Here is a 16786-nt window from a genome sequence, read left to right as displayed (position 1 = left end):
AAGAAAATCAGAGCCCTGGACAGATGTGTTTATTGGATAGCGACATTCAAGGGATGACAGGAACGAGAAGGAGACGGGGACATGCAACTAAAGCAACCCCCTGTAGTCCACTTACTCCCAACATTTGGCATCACTCATAGCTTTTTAACTTGATTTCACCCACCTGTATTCACAGGTGTTTTGTTCACTAGTGAATGCCATTAGCATGAATCGTGGAATCCAGTGTCCCTCCTGCCCCCCGAATTATGCATCCACTGTAATTAAAGGGCTCCTGCTCCCTGTGGGACATGTGAGAGTGTGTCAGGGCTCTGATGAAAAGAAAGGGCAGGAAAGGAGAGTGCAGGGAACAGGTCGGTCCGGTCCTCCTCTGGGTGGATGTCTGGGTGGTGACACACCTGTTAACTTGCCTGGGAGGGGCTGTCACCGTGCTGACGTGAGTGTGCTTGAGAGGAACCAAAGGGAGAGGAGAGACAGAGTGGAAGCCACAGGGTGAGGAAGACAGAGACGAAGAAGGAGAGAGCGAGTGAGAGATTTTTGTGGGATCTCTGCTGGACCCACCGTGACCTCCAAGATGTTTAAGAAAAAGGAAACTAAGGACAGTACGCTTAAGGTCTCGGGCAAGATCAGCAAGTGAGTTTTTCCCTGTGGGCTTTTTGAAATGTAATGTATGAATGTATCTCGGTCATGCTCCCCCTCCTCCTGTTCTTCACCAGCCGAGACCTGTGTCATGTTTCCTGTGCGTGCTGTTGTCCTCTTTCTCTCAGAGTGTTGTGGTTCGCCTCCTGTTACATTACAGCTGTGTCAAGAGAAAGTTTGCTCAGTGTATTTCCTCGTGGATTTCAAGTGCAGAGTTGTGTCTAGTTAATCCTCAGGGATGGTGAAAGCTTAGTGAGATGTTTGCGGCCTGTTAACACGCCCCTGAGGTCAGGTTTACCTTGTAAACGCGTGTTTTTAAAAATAAGGTGGAACTAGTGAAAATGTGTTTATGACTGAAGTTGAGAGATAAAGTCAAAGTCACAGAAAGAAATGAATTGTAATAGTTCTGTTCAATCTGCTTCTCAGGCACTCAAGCCCCAGAAATGTGGCTTCATGGGCCAGTTTTGCCCAAATCTGAGATATTTGACTGCCTGGACAACATTGCTAGTGATCATATTTTAATGAGAAAAAAGCAATTGTCCCCTCAGGGCTGTGAGTGATGATTTGAGCGATAACAACCGGTATTTAGTCAGGCTGTTCTGTGCCTGTCGGCTTTAGGAGCTGTTCAAAATATACCCATGATAAATTTGTGTCACTCACTCAGTGAATGTTTCAAAAATCGTGCTCAGTGTCTGGAGTCTGACTGATTTAATTGACACAAATGGCTTTAAATCCAGTCTTGAGCACACAGCATGTGACAGGACCACTGCTGCTCCAGAGAGAGTTTGGAGACAATCAGCTGTCAAACTGATGAATAGTTTCCCTTCTTGTCACAAAGCTGACAGGCAGGTGGTGACCAGCCTGGGGTTTCACCTTGCCCCTGCTGTCGACAGGTTGTCTCACTGCTGAGGTGTGATGAGGGCTGAGCAGACTGTACTGCTTAGCTGGTTTCTGTCTCCCATCTGGGCGTTGGTTCCCAACTGTGCTTTGTAGTGTGACAGAGGACATGCTGCTTGGCTCATTTGGCCGTTAAGACATTTCCATCAGCCATTAAATCAGTCAAGACAGTGTGTGTGTGTGTGTGTGTGTGTGTGTGTGTGTGTGTGTGTGTGTGTGTGTGTGTGTGTGTGGGTGGGTGTGGCTGTGGCTGTGTGTGTGAGCATGTGGGTGCTAGTAGGCACCCTGAAGCACTATGTCTGTGATGTGATTGGGGTCACACATGGTGCAGTAACACCACACATCTTCAGCTTCACACAGCTTTCAGCTGCTTTCAACCTCTTTCAGGCCCCCAGACTTAACACAACAGACTTTATAATACAAACTGATGCTACGACCGAATCAGGGAGTGTTTGTGGTTTTATGATCCTAGAATTCACTCGATAATGCAGGCAAGCCCTTCTAAATTATGTCGATTATCCAGTTGCCCTACTTTCAGCCTAATCAGCTGTAGCTTCTACTACCCCGCCATGATCATTCATAAATGAAACAAAATACTCATTGTTAAGTTATTTTTTAGTTATATCTACAGTATATATTATTATTTCTATTTTTAGAAGTGCGTTCTTTGCCATTTAGCTCACCAAACACAAAAATGACACGCACCAAAAAAGACGTGCGCCGTGAACAGAAGTATTCACCTTCAGGCGTTCACTGAACTACGCCTGAGAGAGGGACAGCAGCGCTGCTGATGCTCACACACATACTGTCCCATTATTTCCTCTGCACCTCAGAACAGAAGAGACACACACGAGGGCTCGATGCAGACACATACATGTGCCCACACAGCCACATGACCGCAGAGATCACAGAGATGTGAGGGTGTGACCTGTCATTCAGCGCCATGATCATTATGTGTACTTTTACTTGACAGCCCAGAGGAAGGAGAGAAACAAACCTCTATCACTTATTTCACTCATGTGCTCAACAATGTCCCCTCCCAGTCCATAAGAGCTGGCAGGTGTAGTAGGATGTTTTAGAATTAGGTCAACATCATGTCACAATTATTGTACCTCAATAAAAAAAAACCTAGCTTCTTCAAAATGATAATAACAATAATTCAAAAAGGGCATACATGCATTGACAGGCTGGTTTTAGGTACTGTCTTTTTTGGTTTGGTTTACTGATAACACTACTATATTTCTGAAATGCATCCTATCAAACTTTGTCCAGGATAGTCCTGGACTTGTTTTCATTGTTGTCCTTTGTGTTTGCACGGTCCGCCCACTTCTATCATGGCAGAGCCTGGCACTGAGCGTCTGACATGAAGATACAGTAGAAAATAAAAACCAAATAACGAGTCAACAGAATGATATGGACGAATGATTGATTTTTCTCTTCAGAAAGCAAACAATGTAAAAAGTAGCAAGACACCCCCAAAGAAATCAGAAAAAGCCATAAAAGCCAGTGAAACAGGTGTAAAAACCTGTAGATCATGTTTTCGCACCGCTTCATTAATTCTCCATCATGCTGACACTTATGAGCCTCATGTTGTTGGGACATAAATCTGTTAGAACAGTCACATCGTGGGGGACTCGCCCTTCTTATGAGGACAAAACACAAGTCCCCATAATGTAAAACATTCAGTTTCAGGGTCAAGACTTGGGCAGGTAGTGGCTCTGGTCAGGGTAAGTCTCCGTCTATGTAAGGTCCCCAAAAAGGAAGGAAACTCAACTGTGTGTGTGTGTGTGTGTGTGTGTGTGTGTGTGTGTGTGTGTGTGTGTGTGTGTGTGTGTGTACAGCACATACCTGTCCCTCCTGCAGAGTGAGCAGGAATAGAGAGGCCATTGTCAGAGCAGCTGCAGAACCAGATCAGCTCGCAGCTCAGTGCAGGAGGACGCCCCAGCATTCCTCTGTCGCTTTATCATTAAAGAGCGATGTGAAACTGCATTTAGGTCATCACCATTAATCTATCTTAAATGACATCTGCTAGCTTTCTCTCCAGGCAGACATGACTTTGTACTCCGAGGTAGCTCCGGTATGCAGTGCCGATTAACGAGCGAGATCCTCGATGCTTTGCCACCATTATTTGGTTCGGCGTTACACATCAGTGTTACTCTAGTGGTTCAAGTTCATGAATGGAGTCTTCTCAAGTTGTAAAATTTGCCCTGTAGCATAAACTCTGAGCGAGGAGAGCGAGAGTTTAACATGCAGAATGTCCTGTCACGTTTTGAGTGACTTATGAAATGTCAGTAGGGAGATTTTTGTGGTGTTTTTTAATTTATATCAACAACAACCCAAAAAGCAAACTCCCTGTTTCTCCCTTTATGCAGCTGTGACTTTGCTTTACTTTCCCAGCTGATGTGAACTGGCTGCATATTATGAGGCTGTTTCTCAGAATTAAAGGGTGTTACACAAGACTGCAACTTGCGAGTGAATTAACGTGTAGCAAAAATTTAACATACTGTACCTTTATTCAAATCAAAGACTCCAAACTAACCTCTTATTTAGTTTTATGGGAGTCCTTCATCTCTAATTGCCAGCCAGTAGGATGTCCTCCTCCTTCTGTCTGTCTGAGGCCTTGCTTTGACTTTTCTCACCGAAACGCTGCGTGGCATTGACAGAGAGCAACACCGTGACAGTGGCCGAGGGAGTGACAGTCACAGCCACTGAGGAATGGTTAGCATTCAAGGAACGCATCAGTGGAGGCTCAGGAGGTGAAACTAAACACCCTCGCGCCGTCCCTAAAACCATTCCAATAGCCCTTGAGACAGCGTGTGTTTTTTCAGGTTTGGTTTCATCTCAACAAACAGGCATCAGTCAGATAAACAGTGACAAGGAAAAAAATAAAACCGTCTTGCAACACGTCTGGGCTCGTTAGTTCAAATCAAAAGCTGTTGATGTGAAGTTTGTCCAGAAACATACACCAACGTTGCTTTCATCTGTTCTTGATAATGTATCTTTCAGCTTGTGAGAAATGAAGTTAGATTAAATTAAAATGTCCTCCTCTTTTCCCTAACAGGCAAAATGAAATACATAAAATAAAGGAAACCAGATACTTTCAGAATTAAAGTCCTTTGGGTTTTCAAGTGTTTCCTTGTTTCGTCGTCTTTAGCTGTTTGTCTACCTGAAATCCATTTTAGTTTAGAAAGTGGTTTTGTAGTCAACATTTAGGATATGAAGGATTAGCTGTAAAGTGACTGGTGAATATCGGCCCTCAGATATGGAGGATTTGAGACGGCAAGAGGGATTGTGCAGCATGAGAAGGGAAGACTGAACTGATTCTCAGTAAAACCCATCTGATCGTTGCTTGTGGTTTAATCTGTCGCCTTTCTCCTCACCCTGCAGGAACCAAGCCAGCAGCTTGGCCTTGCTGATCGCCCAGATGCAAAAGAATGCCGACCAGGTGGAGAAAGACATCCTCCGGTCTGAGGAGATGCTGGCTGTGGTGAGAATGCACATGCACACCTTGAAAAGCAAATGCACTAATGATACATCACTTTTGCTGGCATCACCCTAACTTTTGTCCTTTTCCTCCAGGATGCTGAAAATGATAAGAGAGAGCAGCCATTTGAGCATCAGAATGAGATATCAGACAAGCTGGGCGAGGCTGAGGGCCTGCTGAAGGATCTTTTCCTGGACGTCGACAAAGCCAAGAAGCTCAAACACCCACAAGCGACAGAGATAGAGAGCGAGTGAGTCGTTGCAGGATAAATACTACACAGAGGCAGAACAGTAGAGCTGACCAATGGAGAGAAGTGTGTTAAAACATAAAAATCAGACATACACATTCAGCATCCACAATAACTATTTGCTAGTGATTTCAAATACATCACCATGTCTCCAACCAAAAGCTAAAGCTATTCATTTTGTGTCACTATAAATACTCAGCCGTTTCTTTCTTTGCATCTCTCCTTCCCTCTGGTGACTCCAGTGTCATCCACCTCCACGAACGCTGGTTGAAGGACTGCGTCTTCTACCGAGAAATCTACGAGCAGATTGATGACGTGTCGCTGATGCCGAGAATCGACTGGGGGCCTGTTTTAAACCAGAAGCAAGTAAGTGTAATAGCACCGAACCAGCAATAATCCTACCAACAAGCCTTTGTAGTCAGAGCCTGATATATCTTATTCCTCTGTGTCATAGCACTCCATCATCCATTCAAAGTATTAAAAACACATACATTTAATTAATTAATCATTAGTCACACCTTACATGTTGCTTCATTACATTAACTATTGCTTATTGTGGCTCAATTCTGCAGAACATTCCATACCAATATTCATTTACCAAATGTGTATTCATCCACCATTGAAAATAGTTCCCGGCAAATGCAATATTTACCCCAGATTTATTAATGTTTGCTAAAAATTACAATGTCCAGCTGTTGCAAATTAAAAATTAAATGAAACCATATTTTCTAAAGATTTATATCTTCAAGAACAAATGGACTTCAGGCTAATAGCCATAGTATTGAGTATTGAAAGTACTGCATAGCATTGAGAGACATTGTGATTTTAGGTGTTTTCTTTTTATTGGGAGTGGTTGACAGTGAGAAAACTGCCGAAAAACACCCGCCTTATCCCTTACCATGCCCTCACTATCCTGTAATTAACATATTAACCATGAACACATTAAAACACTGCTCATTAAATAGTGCCTCAGCCCGTCAGACTCGCTCTCTGGTGGTAATTGTTTTGTCCCTGCATTAACTGCATTCTTCTGGTGTTTGTGCTCACAGAAAGCGGTCAATTCAGAGGAGTACGGTCCTACCATGGCAGACTTGGAGAAGCAGATTGCTGCTCACAACATCCTGCACAAAGAGGTGGAGGCCTACAACTCGCAGCTCTGTGTCAGCTCTGCAGGCAGCAAGGTGAAAAACCGAAAACACTTTGACAGGATCATCTGGATGTCTTCGCTAAAGCAAAACACTATGAATTTTCTGTATTCGCTACAGCAGCTGATCAAAGCTGTCAGTGTCTTGCTTGCTGTCTTTAATCATAATGAAGGTTTGTTGCTATCTTGTCTTATAGGAGAAATATACAGCTTTGAAGAAACAGTACAACAATCTACTGGTGAGTTGAGTTGTTCACATGTAATAGCACATAACTTATTATTGAGTTTTATGATGAAAAGCCTTAAGTATAAGACAGGAAGTGACTATTTATTGAGAGACGCCCAAGAAATGTCTCGTCTCTTTTTCTTGAAAGCTTTGTTAATTGTCATGCAGTAGCAAGCCCTTCAAGCACCTAATCATTTTATATTAAATGTCAAAGGCACAAGTTTTATTTTCTTCTGTTTGTGTTTCAGAATTAATTATTTTTTTTTAGAAAATAAAAATTCAAATAACAAAATAAATTTTGAGCCCTAATTTGACATGACATGACATTAGTTTGTCCTTTTTCAATTCAAGATTAAGGAAGCAAAAAGCTCTCACAATAACTTGAATTTTGGCATAAAATGTTTGAGCTTTCAGAGCTTCTCATTTTTGATTTTAATTACTTTCTCCTCAGGATAACTCCAAGTGGCGTCGCCACTACCTGAACAGCCTGTACGAATACATGCAGGGCTGCAACAAGGAATTGGCCTTCCTGGGAGAAGAGCAAGACAAGATCAAACAGCAAGACTGGAGTGACCGCATGGTGGACCCACCTGATGTCCGCAGGCAGTATGAGGTCAGGACTGAAGGGTTATTCAGCCAAAACAATGAAAGATACCATTCCTGGCAACTTAGCTGTCATAAATAATGAGATGGTGTTGATTGTCCAGAATGGTCCAGACTGATTATTTGATCTGTACTTGAATGAGCAAACATGTAAACAACAACACTTTGGTTTGATCTCAATCAGAACTTCAAGAACAACAGCCTGCTGTCCCACGAGAGCGAGGTGAACAAACTCCAGGAGGAAGGAGACCGTCTCGTTGAAATGAAACACCCAGCCAGCGCCACGATACAGGTACCGCCATTTCTCAGAGGACGCCGCTTTCAAAAGCAAAAGCTTTAACATTAAAAATGTCATGAAGTTACACCTTTTAAACTCATCTGAATACCATTTAAACCCAGGTTAACTCATATTGTGACATGATATTTGCAGGGTCAGAGAGATGCCGTACGAAAAGAGTGGCAGAAATTCCTCAATCTCTGCATTTGTCAAGAGACACACCTGGACAATGTGGAGGAATTCAAAAGGGTAAATATGGAACAGCAAACACCACAATTTGGTATTATGACAATCAACTCTGTGTGAGTGGATATGAACATAACTGAATAAATGTCCCCATAGGCTGACACATTCAGGTTTTCAACAAAACTTCTCAACAATGTGTTTTTGTGCCATTTTCCAGTACCAAATGGAGACTGACCAACTGTCAGAGAAACTCACCGAACTCAACAACAGCATGGACCCCAAGTCCATCAGCAAGAAGAGCAACTCTGAGACACTGCTGCAGCTTGAGGTACAGGGGAACTTTCACAGAGAAAGAATCAAATACTGAACGTCTACACACACATGAAATTCAGCTTGCTGTGAAAAGAGTGTGGGGGGGAGCTGGTCATATAAGTAAAAAAAAAAAAAACAACAAAAACAAAGATGGGAGAAAAGAGAAGGAGAAAAGGAGAAATCACAGCTTTATTTTTCTGGAATGGATTTATTAATGTGTTGTTGTTATTCTATCAAGTTTTCGTTGCTATCTGCCCTGAGATAAGTATTTCTAAGACCTCTTTTCCTCTATGTGTGTTTCCCACCAGGCGGAGGAGAAGGCCGTACAGAACAGTGAGCAGCTGCTGGCAGACCTGAGGAGGCGCAGCACCACCATCGCTCCTCTGAAGCAACGACGCATCAACTCCAGCAGACCCATCACAGTGGAGTCCCTCTGTGACTGGGACACAGATAGGGTAGGGCTTGTTAACCTTAAACTGTTGTGAGGCCTTCAGAGAACAAAGAAAAGGCAGAGGCTGACAAATATCCACAGCTGAGATGTTTCTTTTTAGTCATCTTGAAATGTGTGGACATGTGTTCATCATTATCATGTAGGCGTCTCTGTCAAGAGGAGAGAAGGTCACCCTGAAATCTAACTCCGACATCGAGAACTGGGACATTATCTCCACTGATGGAGCAACGAAAACCTTCCCTGGAGTTTGCTTCCAGATCCCTCCACCTGATTCAGAGGCCATTGATAAAGTGGACTTGTAAGTAATGCAAAGCTGTGTTACTATGCAGCTACAACCAACAACGCAAGAATATGTCAGTGACACTGTTCCTGTTTCCACCTTCCTCCCTGCCTCTTACTCTGTCCATCATCAGGCTGGGTGGTGAACTGGCAGACATCAAGAAGAGAAGAGCTGCTCTGGCAGCATCCCTGAAGAATCATAAATCTGAAGTCTCCAGGCCCCAACAATCAGGTCTTTGTCTATAAATTCAGTCCTTAAATATCCTAATTATATGGCATCATTGGGCCTATAAAACATGATGATTATGTACAACCAGTTGCACAAACAGTTTCTCATTTTTATCTTCAGGCTACAGTCAGATGAGGCAATCTGTAAACTTCTTTGTTTCCTTATTCACCCCAGTGTCTTCTGCTGCACCGGATCCCAAAGTGGCAGCCCTGGCTCAGCAGCTGGACAGGCTGGAGGATGACCTGGTCAACACTGAGGAGAGCATGCTGAGCCGCCTGCGAGCCCCACTGAATCGTACGGACCCGGCCGGAGATCTGGCAAACAGGCTGAAGGAACAAGAGGTGAGAGTTGTAAACGGACTTCAACACAGTAAATGAAACACAGTAGTTGTAACTACCAACATAACACTTTGATATGGTTTTGATGAGCTGTCGTTAGTGAGATGGCACTAACCATGTTCCTGGTTGGTTGCACCTGTATGCATTCATGCTCCACATAGGATGAAACTGCTTCATTTGGTTCTTCACATATTAAATATAACATAGAAAATGTTTAATAAAATGAACCATGTTCCACTGTTATGGAACTGCAATTCCTTCACACTGCATCACCAATTTTGCTAGCTCATGATTTGCAGTTTTTTTGTTGTTGTTTTTTGAAATCCTTAAAGCTGTGGTAGGTAAGATGGAGAAAAGAGCAGACTTAGCCTGAAAATTTGAACCAACACAAGTTCCACATCACTCCCCCTCCGCCGCGCTCATGCCCCGCCTCCAAGCCCCTCCTCCCTGCGGCATCTGCGTGGCTGCCATGACAACCAGTAACGTTAGCCTTAGCATCGGAAACAAGCTAACTCTGCCCAGCCGCTACACCACAGTTGTTGACACACTGTACATGCTGCGGAGTGTTACTGTAACAATCGCCATATTAGCTTTATGGTTATTTGTTGTCTTAGCCGTATATGCTGTTGTTGGCAGCGGGGCATAATATACAGTAAAAAGAAGAACTGATTTTATATTTAGATATTTAAATTCTGTGGGTCAGTGAGCTTTCTCATATGTTTAGGTATCAAAATCTAAGGCTTTTCTTTATTAGAAGTGAGACTGGTCAGCAGATACCCTGGCTGGTGAACTGTTGAAACAGTGGAAAAGCTTCTGAAACATTTAGACATGAGGCGTCACTTTTGGCAGTTTACAGTTTGAATCTTAGATGTCTGATATTTGATGAAATGCCACAGCATATTAGTGCAAGTATGTAAAGTGTCCACACTTGTCCTTCACAGCAAGCTGCCAAGGCTCTGAAGGCTCTGGAGCAGGAGAAGGTGGCAGCTCAGGCTGATCTGCAGCCCCTGCTGTCCAAAGACTCCACTTCTTCTGCACTGCCACTCAAACTGAGTGCCGCCAACAACAAGCATGACAGCATTGCAGCACTTGCTGACCTCTACACCAAGAAGTAAGTTTGGGAGGTTATATATATGCAATGACATGGTTGTCGAGTTCTGCTACTGAACTCAATAATCTTAGCAGTTATCATGAAATTTTCTCTTTTTTTTTTCAGAGCGAATGCATCCCTCAACCTGGAAAGTCAGATTAAGAAAGTGGATGGCCTTGTCTCTGGTTTTGAGAAAAAGCTGAGTGAAGATAGCCCAGTCCCTGACGTACCAAATGCAATCCAAGCCCATACTGTAGACATTCAGGTGAGGAAATCTGCATTTCCACGTTCCTTGCAGCTCTTTCTCCATCACATAGACAATTCGACAGATTTTAAATTGCACATCTCCTTTGTTGTATTCAGTACCAGCAAAAGTCTGTGGCAGCAGCTCAGGATGACATGAAGAAGCTGAGTCAGGATCTGGAGACCACAGAGCAGCTGTGCAGCTCTCTGCAGCAAGGCCACCAGGAGTTCTGCCCTGACATCCAGCGCCAGAGAACAGAGGTCAAGCAGCTGCAGACCCGCTATGCAAACGTGGCCAACCAGCTGAAAGAGAGGTGAGAATAGCACCACAGTCAAATCAGTTCAGCCACTTCAGTTTGATTAGAAAGTCAGACCAGTGTAGGTTTTACTGACAGAGATATGCATCAGTGAAATCAGTTAGTTCAGTTTGATTTTTTTTTATTTGAAAAGGCAATTAATGTTACAAATAAATTATTGTTGACCCTTATTTTCCAGAAATATTTTGATTACATTTAATTTACACATATACATTACATAAAACAAGCAGTATACACTCATATAATGTTGTTTTGGTAAAGTGATATAGTCAGGCAAAGGTTTAAGCTCGAATTTGAAAGCACCACAATGAAGAGCTTTTTTTTTTTTTTTTTTTTTTTTTTTAATTGTTTGATTATGAATTCTCTCAGAGAAAACATCTTACAAGAAGCCGCAACGAAGAATCAGGAGTTCCAGAGCACATGCAAATCCCTGAACTCCTTCCTGAACAGCGTGCCGACAAACCAGATTAACAGCAATGATGATCTGTCTCAGGTCGCTGCTAAGCAGAGCTCCCAAGAGGTGAGGTTGTCTCCTGAACGTAAAGAAGTGCCATGTAAAGAATAGTTCAGGGCACTTTATCTTTTCTCGTGGAACAACCACAGTATCATTTATTTACACACACATATGATTTGCTCAATGTAAATCAGTAAAAATGTGCCATTATTGAATTAATAATAATATTAAGAACTCTGATTAACTGATTAACCTCTTTTCACCATAGAGGGTGATGGATGACTTGAAGAGGAAGGGAGATGACATGGACAGAGTGACTGACCTGTCGCAAGATCTACAGAATCTACTCAATGTAAGTCTCAAATTAATTATAATACAAAATATCAACAAGAGAATATAAATATTGTTCCCATGCATTATGTAAACAGGAAGGACGTCAATATTAAATAATATTATCAGAGATTACATCATTTTAAAACCTCCCCTACAGGTTTTCAGTTCAAAATATTTTTTGCAAAGAGTCCACAACTTGGAACACAAGCATACTTGTTTAACTCACTCAATGACTTTGTGCTCAAACCAGCAAGCACAGACTAACTCTTCATATCTGTGCAGGAATATGAGGCCAACGTTGACAAATACAATGGTACACTTGAGGATGCTGGAGCCACTGTTGCAAAGAAACCTCATCTGCTCACACTGGCTGATGCTGTTCAGAAAGAAGTAACATTTAAACTCCTATGTTTTTAACACAATATAAATTTGTTACATTTATTAAAAGATCAAGGTGACTGATGTTTTGCTTTGTCTCTTGTTTATTACAGGAAAAAGATCTCGTCAACCGTTACGCTGAAGCAACAGCTGAAAACACCCAACGCCAAAAACAGATGGGCTTGGCTAAGAATCTCATTTTACAAGTAAGAAAAGAGATCATACACAGAAAAGTTTTTTATCTTTCATATGAAAATAACTGAAGCTACGTCACAAAAAAAGATAAATAATTTTTCAAAAATCTCATGGCATCTTATCACCATTCAATTCTTTTGGTTTTGCTGCTGCAGAATGAAGAGAAAGTTCAACTGGTGGCACAGCAACAAGTGCAGCTTCAAAGCCAACAGAGGAGTGCTTCAGAGTTAAACAGTCTGTTGAAAGAGCTAGAGGATGAGAAGGACAGGACAGCTCATGCTGAGACAGACCTGAGAACCTTTAAGGACAGGATGATGTCCTTGAAGAGTCGCAAAGGAGTTGAGCGTGTTGAGGAGAAAGAAGTACTGCACTACTACCGTGACCCAAAACTGGAAAGTGATTTGTCTGACCTGCGAAACAAAATACATGAAGAGGCCCTGAAGCGTAGTACAATCCAGACTGAGGTTGAGGTGTCAAATCAGAAAATCACCATCCTGGAGGACACCCTCAAAAACACTCCACCCAAACTGGCAACCAGAGAGGTGACAGAGTTTGAGAGAGATCCTCAGCTAGACATAGATGCCGCTAAGATGAGAGACGAAATAGCAAGGATGAGAGACGAAATTTACGTGAAAGATCGGGAGCAGGTTCAGATGAAGACAGAAGTCACAATTCTCCAGCAGAAACAACCACCCATCAAAGAGAGAGTGGTTAAGAAGGAGGTTTTGAAAGTGGAACAGAACCCAGAGATGTTGAGAGCAGTGCGATCATTTGAGACAGAAATTTCTGATGAGAACAACAAGATCAAGTTGCTCAATGATGAAATCTTCCAGACAAGGAGCCAGATTAATGCACTTGAGAGACTGATTCCTAACATCAAGCCTAAGATCATCACTAAGGAAGTGAAAAAGATTGAACAAGACCCTGATCTCATCACTGAATCTACGAAGATTCGGACAAGCATGGAGGAAGAGAGGATGGAAAACAACTCTTTGTCCAAAGAGCTGATGAACCTCCAAGGCCGCTACCAAGAAATTCAATTGTGGAAGCCAAAGATCGAGGTGAAGGAAATCGTTAATGAGCTCTATCGGATAGACCCAAACACAGAGGTGGAGATAATGCGGCTCAGGAAAGACATACAAGACTCCAGCAAGCAACGCTCTGATCTGGAGAGGGAGATCAGCCAGGTCACATCAGAGCTGAATATCCTTCGTTCAGAGAAGCCCAAGGTGGAGATGAAGGAAGTTCTCCAAGAGGTGGTTAAGGAGGAAAGAAGCCCTGAAAATGAGAGAGAGATTCAGAGACTAAATGATCAGATTAACCATTTACACACCACTTACAACTCTCTCCTGGACAAGGTGAAACTACTCAGGACAGAGAGAGATGAATGGAAAGCTGAAAAGTCCAAGGTAGAGACCAAACTTGTCACCAGAGATGTCATCAAATATGAACCTGATCCTCTGTTGGAGAAAGAAGCTGACCGCTTGAGAAGAGATGTGCGGGAGGAGGCACAGTTGCGGCGCACCATTGAAGAAATGGTGTTTGATCTGCAAAATAAATACATCCTGTTGGAGAGACAGAAGCCTGAGGAGAAAGTGGTTGTGCAGGAGGTTGTGCGTTTACAGAAGGACCCGAGACAGTTAATCGAGCATGACAAGCTCAGCAGGAACCTGGATGAAGAAGTAAAGACACGACGTCAAACAGAGCTAGAGTTGCAGCAGCTGAGAACAACGGTGGAAGATAAAGAGAGGATCCTCAGAGAGAGTGATGAGCATCAAAAGAAGATTCAAGCTGAGTCTGACCTCAGAGAGATCCGACTGCGCATCACACAGCTGGAAAATGCCCCACCTCCTGTTGAAGAAAGTATTATTGTCGAAGAGGTACTGAAGGTTGAAAGAGACCCAAAACTGGAGAGGATGACAAGCGATCTTCGGTCAGATATGGACCAGCAAACCAGCGATATCCTGCGTCTCCAGAGAGACATCCATAGCAGCACGGTAAAAATTGAGATCCTGCAGAGGGAGAAGTCTGGTGAGAAAACAGTGTACAAAGAGGTTGTCCGTGTTGAGAAAGACCAGGCTGTCGAAGCAGAGAGGGATCGCCTGAGGGAGCAGGTGTCTCAGCACAAGTTTACCAGACAGGACCTGGAAGATGAAATCAGACGTGTCAATGATAAAATCAACCTTCTGATGAGCACCAAGTCCAACTCTTCAAGAGAGGAGACTACCCTCATTTTGAACAGAGACGCCTTACTGAGGGAGAAGGACAACCTCACTCGAGAGCTCAGGACACTTGAAGCCAAGAAACATGACACCAGCCTGTCTTTCCAGCAGCAGAGCAGGCTAATGAGTGAGAGAACGCAAATGAGCAGGCAGAGAAGTCTTAAGTTGGAGTCTGACAGCCAGCGTCTAGAAAGGGAGATCCTGAATGAAAAAGACAACATCCATGAGCGAGACAGTACCATCAGGCAGCTTCTTCAGCAAGTGCAGAAGGAAGAGCAAACAGAGACAAGAACCAAAGAGACTAATGTCTCCACCAAAATCACCATTCTGGATCCAGATACTGGAAAAGACATGTCTCCCTATGATGCCTACCTGCAAGGCCTGATTGATCGTGAACAGTACATTCATTTGCAGGAGCTGGAGTGTGACTGGGAAGAGATTACTTCGATGGGACCTGATGGGGAGACATCTGTACTGCAGGATCGCAAGAGTGGAAAGCAGTACTCCATCAAAGATGCCCTGAAGCAACACAGGTTGACAGAGTATGATCTACAAAAGTACAAACAAGGCAAGATGCCCATCTCAGAGTTTGCCTTGCTGGTTGCGGGTGAAAATAAGAAGCAACCCCAGTTCAACTCAGTCACCCCAAAGTCCACTACACCAGTGAAATCAGCCCCCCCTGATATCTCCACTGCTACAGAAATCTACCCAGTTGCTGGAATAATGGACACAAACACTGACACCTGCTTTACGATACGTAGTGCTACCCTGCGTAAACTGATTGATCCCACCACTGCCAAAAAACTTCTGGAGGCTCAGGCAGCAACAGGTGGCATCATTGACATCAACAACAAAGAGAGATACACAGTTCACAAGGCAGCAGCCAAAGGCCTCATTGACGACAGTCAACTCCAGAGGCTACTCAATGCACAAAAAGCCTTCACTGGTGTTGAAGACCCCATGACCAAAGAGTGTTTGTCTGTGGGAGAAGCTGTTCAGAAAGGCTGGATGCCGAAGGACAATGCCATGCGCTACATGGAGGCACAACACTTGACCGGAGGGCTGGTCAATCCCAACTCTGGCAGTAGAGTAAGCATATTGGAGGCCATTGGGGCCAGAATGATAGACAGCACGATGGTGAGGGAGCTGCAGGCTGAGACAACCTATGTTAAGGATATTGTAGACCCAATCACAAAGGAGAAGATCAGCTACAAACAAGCTCTGGATCGCTGTAAGACAGACCCAGTGTCAGGCTTACCAATGCTGCCTGCCTCCTCCAAAGAGTCTGGTTACACTCCAACATACAACTCTTCAAAATATGCAAGATTCTAGATATGTTTACAACATACTTTGAGGTATCTGGTCTGTTGAGTGATGTGGTAAAAATGTGCTATTAGATTATGTGAAATCCATACATTAATGACAATGTACATTTTGACTCAGGAAAAGTATTCTACTGCAAACTTGTCTGTTCAGCCACAATGATTGCTGCTGAGTTGCTTTTGTTTACCAAACAAGTGATGTGGGATGACTTTTTTTTTTTTTTTTTTTGGATTAATTTAAAAATGGAGAACATAAATGCAATTTATCTTTGACGTTATTGTGTTATTAGGGATATTGGGACATGGTGCAATGCTTTTTACCAAGATTGATTTGATTCTGTATTACTCGTGGGCTATCCTTCACATTGTTCACTTTAAACTCAATCTTGTTTGATACTTTATGAAGAAACAAATATCAATAAATTTAAATTATAAAGAGCATGGACTCCCTCACTGTGCTGTATCGTCGTCTTAAATAAAACACACAAGCAAGTGCAATTAATAATTTTCAAGACAGCAATACCTGATTATATATTGTTTTAAGAACCCACTTAAAACATAAAATCTGGGTGACCTTCACCACAGCTTCCAATTTTATGTACCTGTGAAGTACTTAGTACTACTAGTAACTGTGTCAGGAAGAAGAGGGTGCGTTCATCAACTGACATCAAATGACAAATAATGAGCACCGCTCCACCCAGTGTACATGAACATGCTGGTAACAAATATAACACATTAAGTATTACATGTAATTTTAAAGATGCATATATCATTTAACACAGTGTTTCCCATCCTGAGGGTCGGTACCATCAAGGGGTTGCCAGGTAAATCTAAGGGTTCAACAGATTAACATTTGGATGAGAAAGAACAAAAAAAAAAAAAACATTAATTGAACTGATGATCATTTTCTACGACACTAGAAT

At 42.9% G+C, this 16786-nt stretch overlaps 1 protein-coding gene across 1 annotated transcript; it reads left to right on the top strand.

Annotated features, from left to right (window-relative positions):
* Window positions 1-483: 483 nt before the first annotated feature.
* evpla (envoplakin a) lies at window positions 484-16208 on the top strand. Its single transcript, XM_076729417.1, has 22 exons — window positions 484-630; window positions 4921-5020; window positions 5113-5267; window positions 5507-5630; window positions 6314-6445; window positions 6606-6647; window positions 7086-7247; window positions 7422-7529; window positions 7668-7763; window positions 7918-8028; window positions 8321-8467; window positions 8607-8761; window positions 8877-8974; window positions 9146-9312; window positions 10251-10420; window positions 10526-10664; window positions 10763-10956; window positions 11329-11479; window positions 11682-11765; window positions 12029-12136; window positions 12238-12330; window positions 12475-16208. The coding sequence occupies exons 1-22, from the start codon at window positions 572-574 to the stop codon at window positions 15871-15873; spliced, it is 5994 nt and encodes a 1997-aa protein (XP_076585532.1). The 5' UTR covers window positions 484-571; the 3' UTR covers window positions 15874-16208.
* The last annotated feature ends 578 nt before the right edge of the window (window positions 16209-16786 follow it).

The sequence above is a fragment of the Chaetodon auriga genome, chromosome 4, assembly GCF_051107435.1.
Source record: "Chaetodon auriga isolate fChaAug3 chromosome 4, fChaAug3.hap1, whole genome shotgun sequence".
Taxonomy (NCBI): domain Eukaryota; kingdom Metazoa; phylum Chordata; class Actinopteri; order Chaetodontiformes; family Chaetodontidae; genus Chaetodon; species Chaetodon auriga.
Note: the sequence above shows the minus strand (reverse complement) of the source record. Positions and strands in the feature narration are given on the sequence as shown.

Excerpts from the sequence above, each read along its gene's own strand:
- evpla (XM_076729417.1), top strand. The coding sequence starts at position 572 with ATGTTTAAGAAAAAGGAAACTAAGGACAGTACGCTTAAGGTCTCGGGC. Across the intron at positions 8,468-8,606 it reads GTGACTGGGACACAGATAGG|GCGTCTCTGTCAAGAGGAGA; the intron begins GTAGGGCTTGTT and ends ATTATCATGTAG. Across the intron at positions 12,331-12,474 it reads CTAAGAATCTCATTTTACAA|AATGAAGAGAAAGTTCAACT; the intron begins GTAAGAAAAGAG and ends TTGCTGCTGCAG.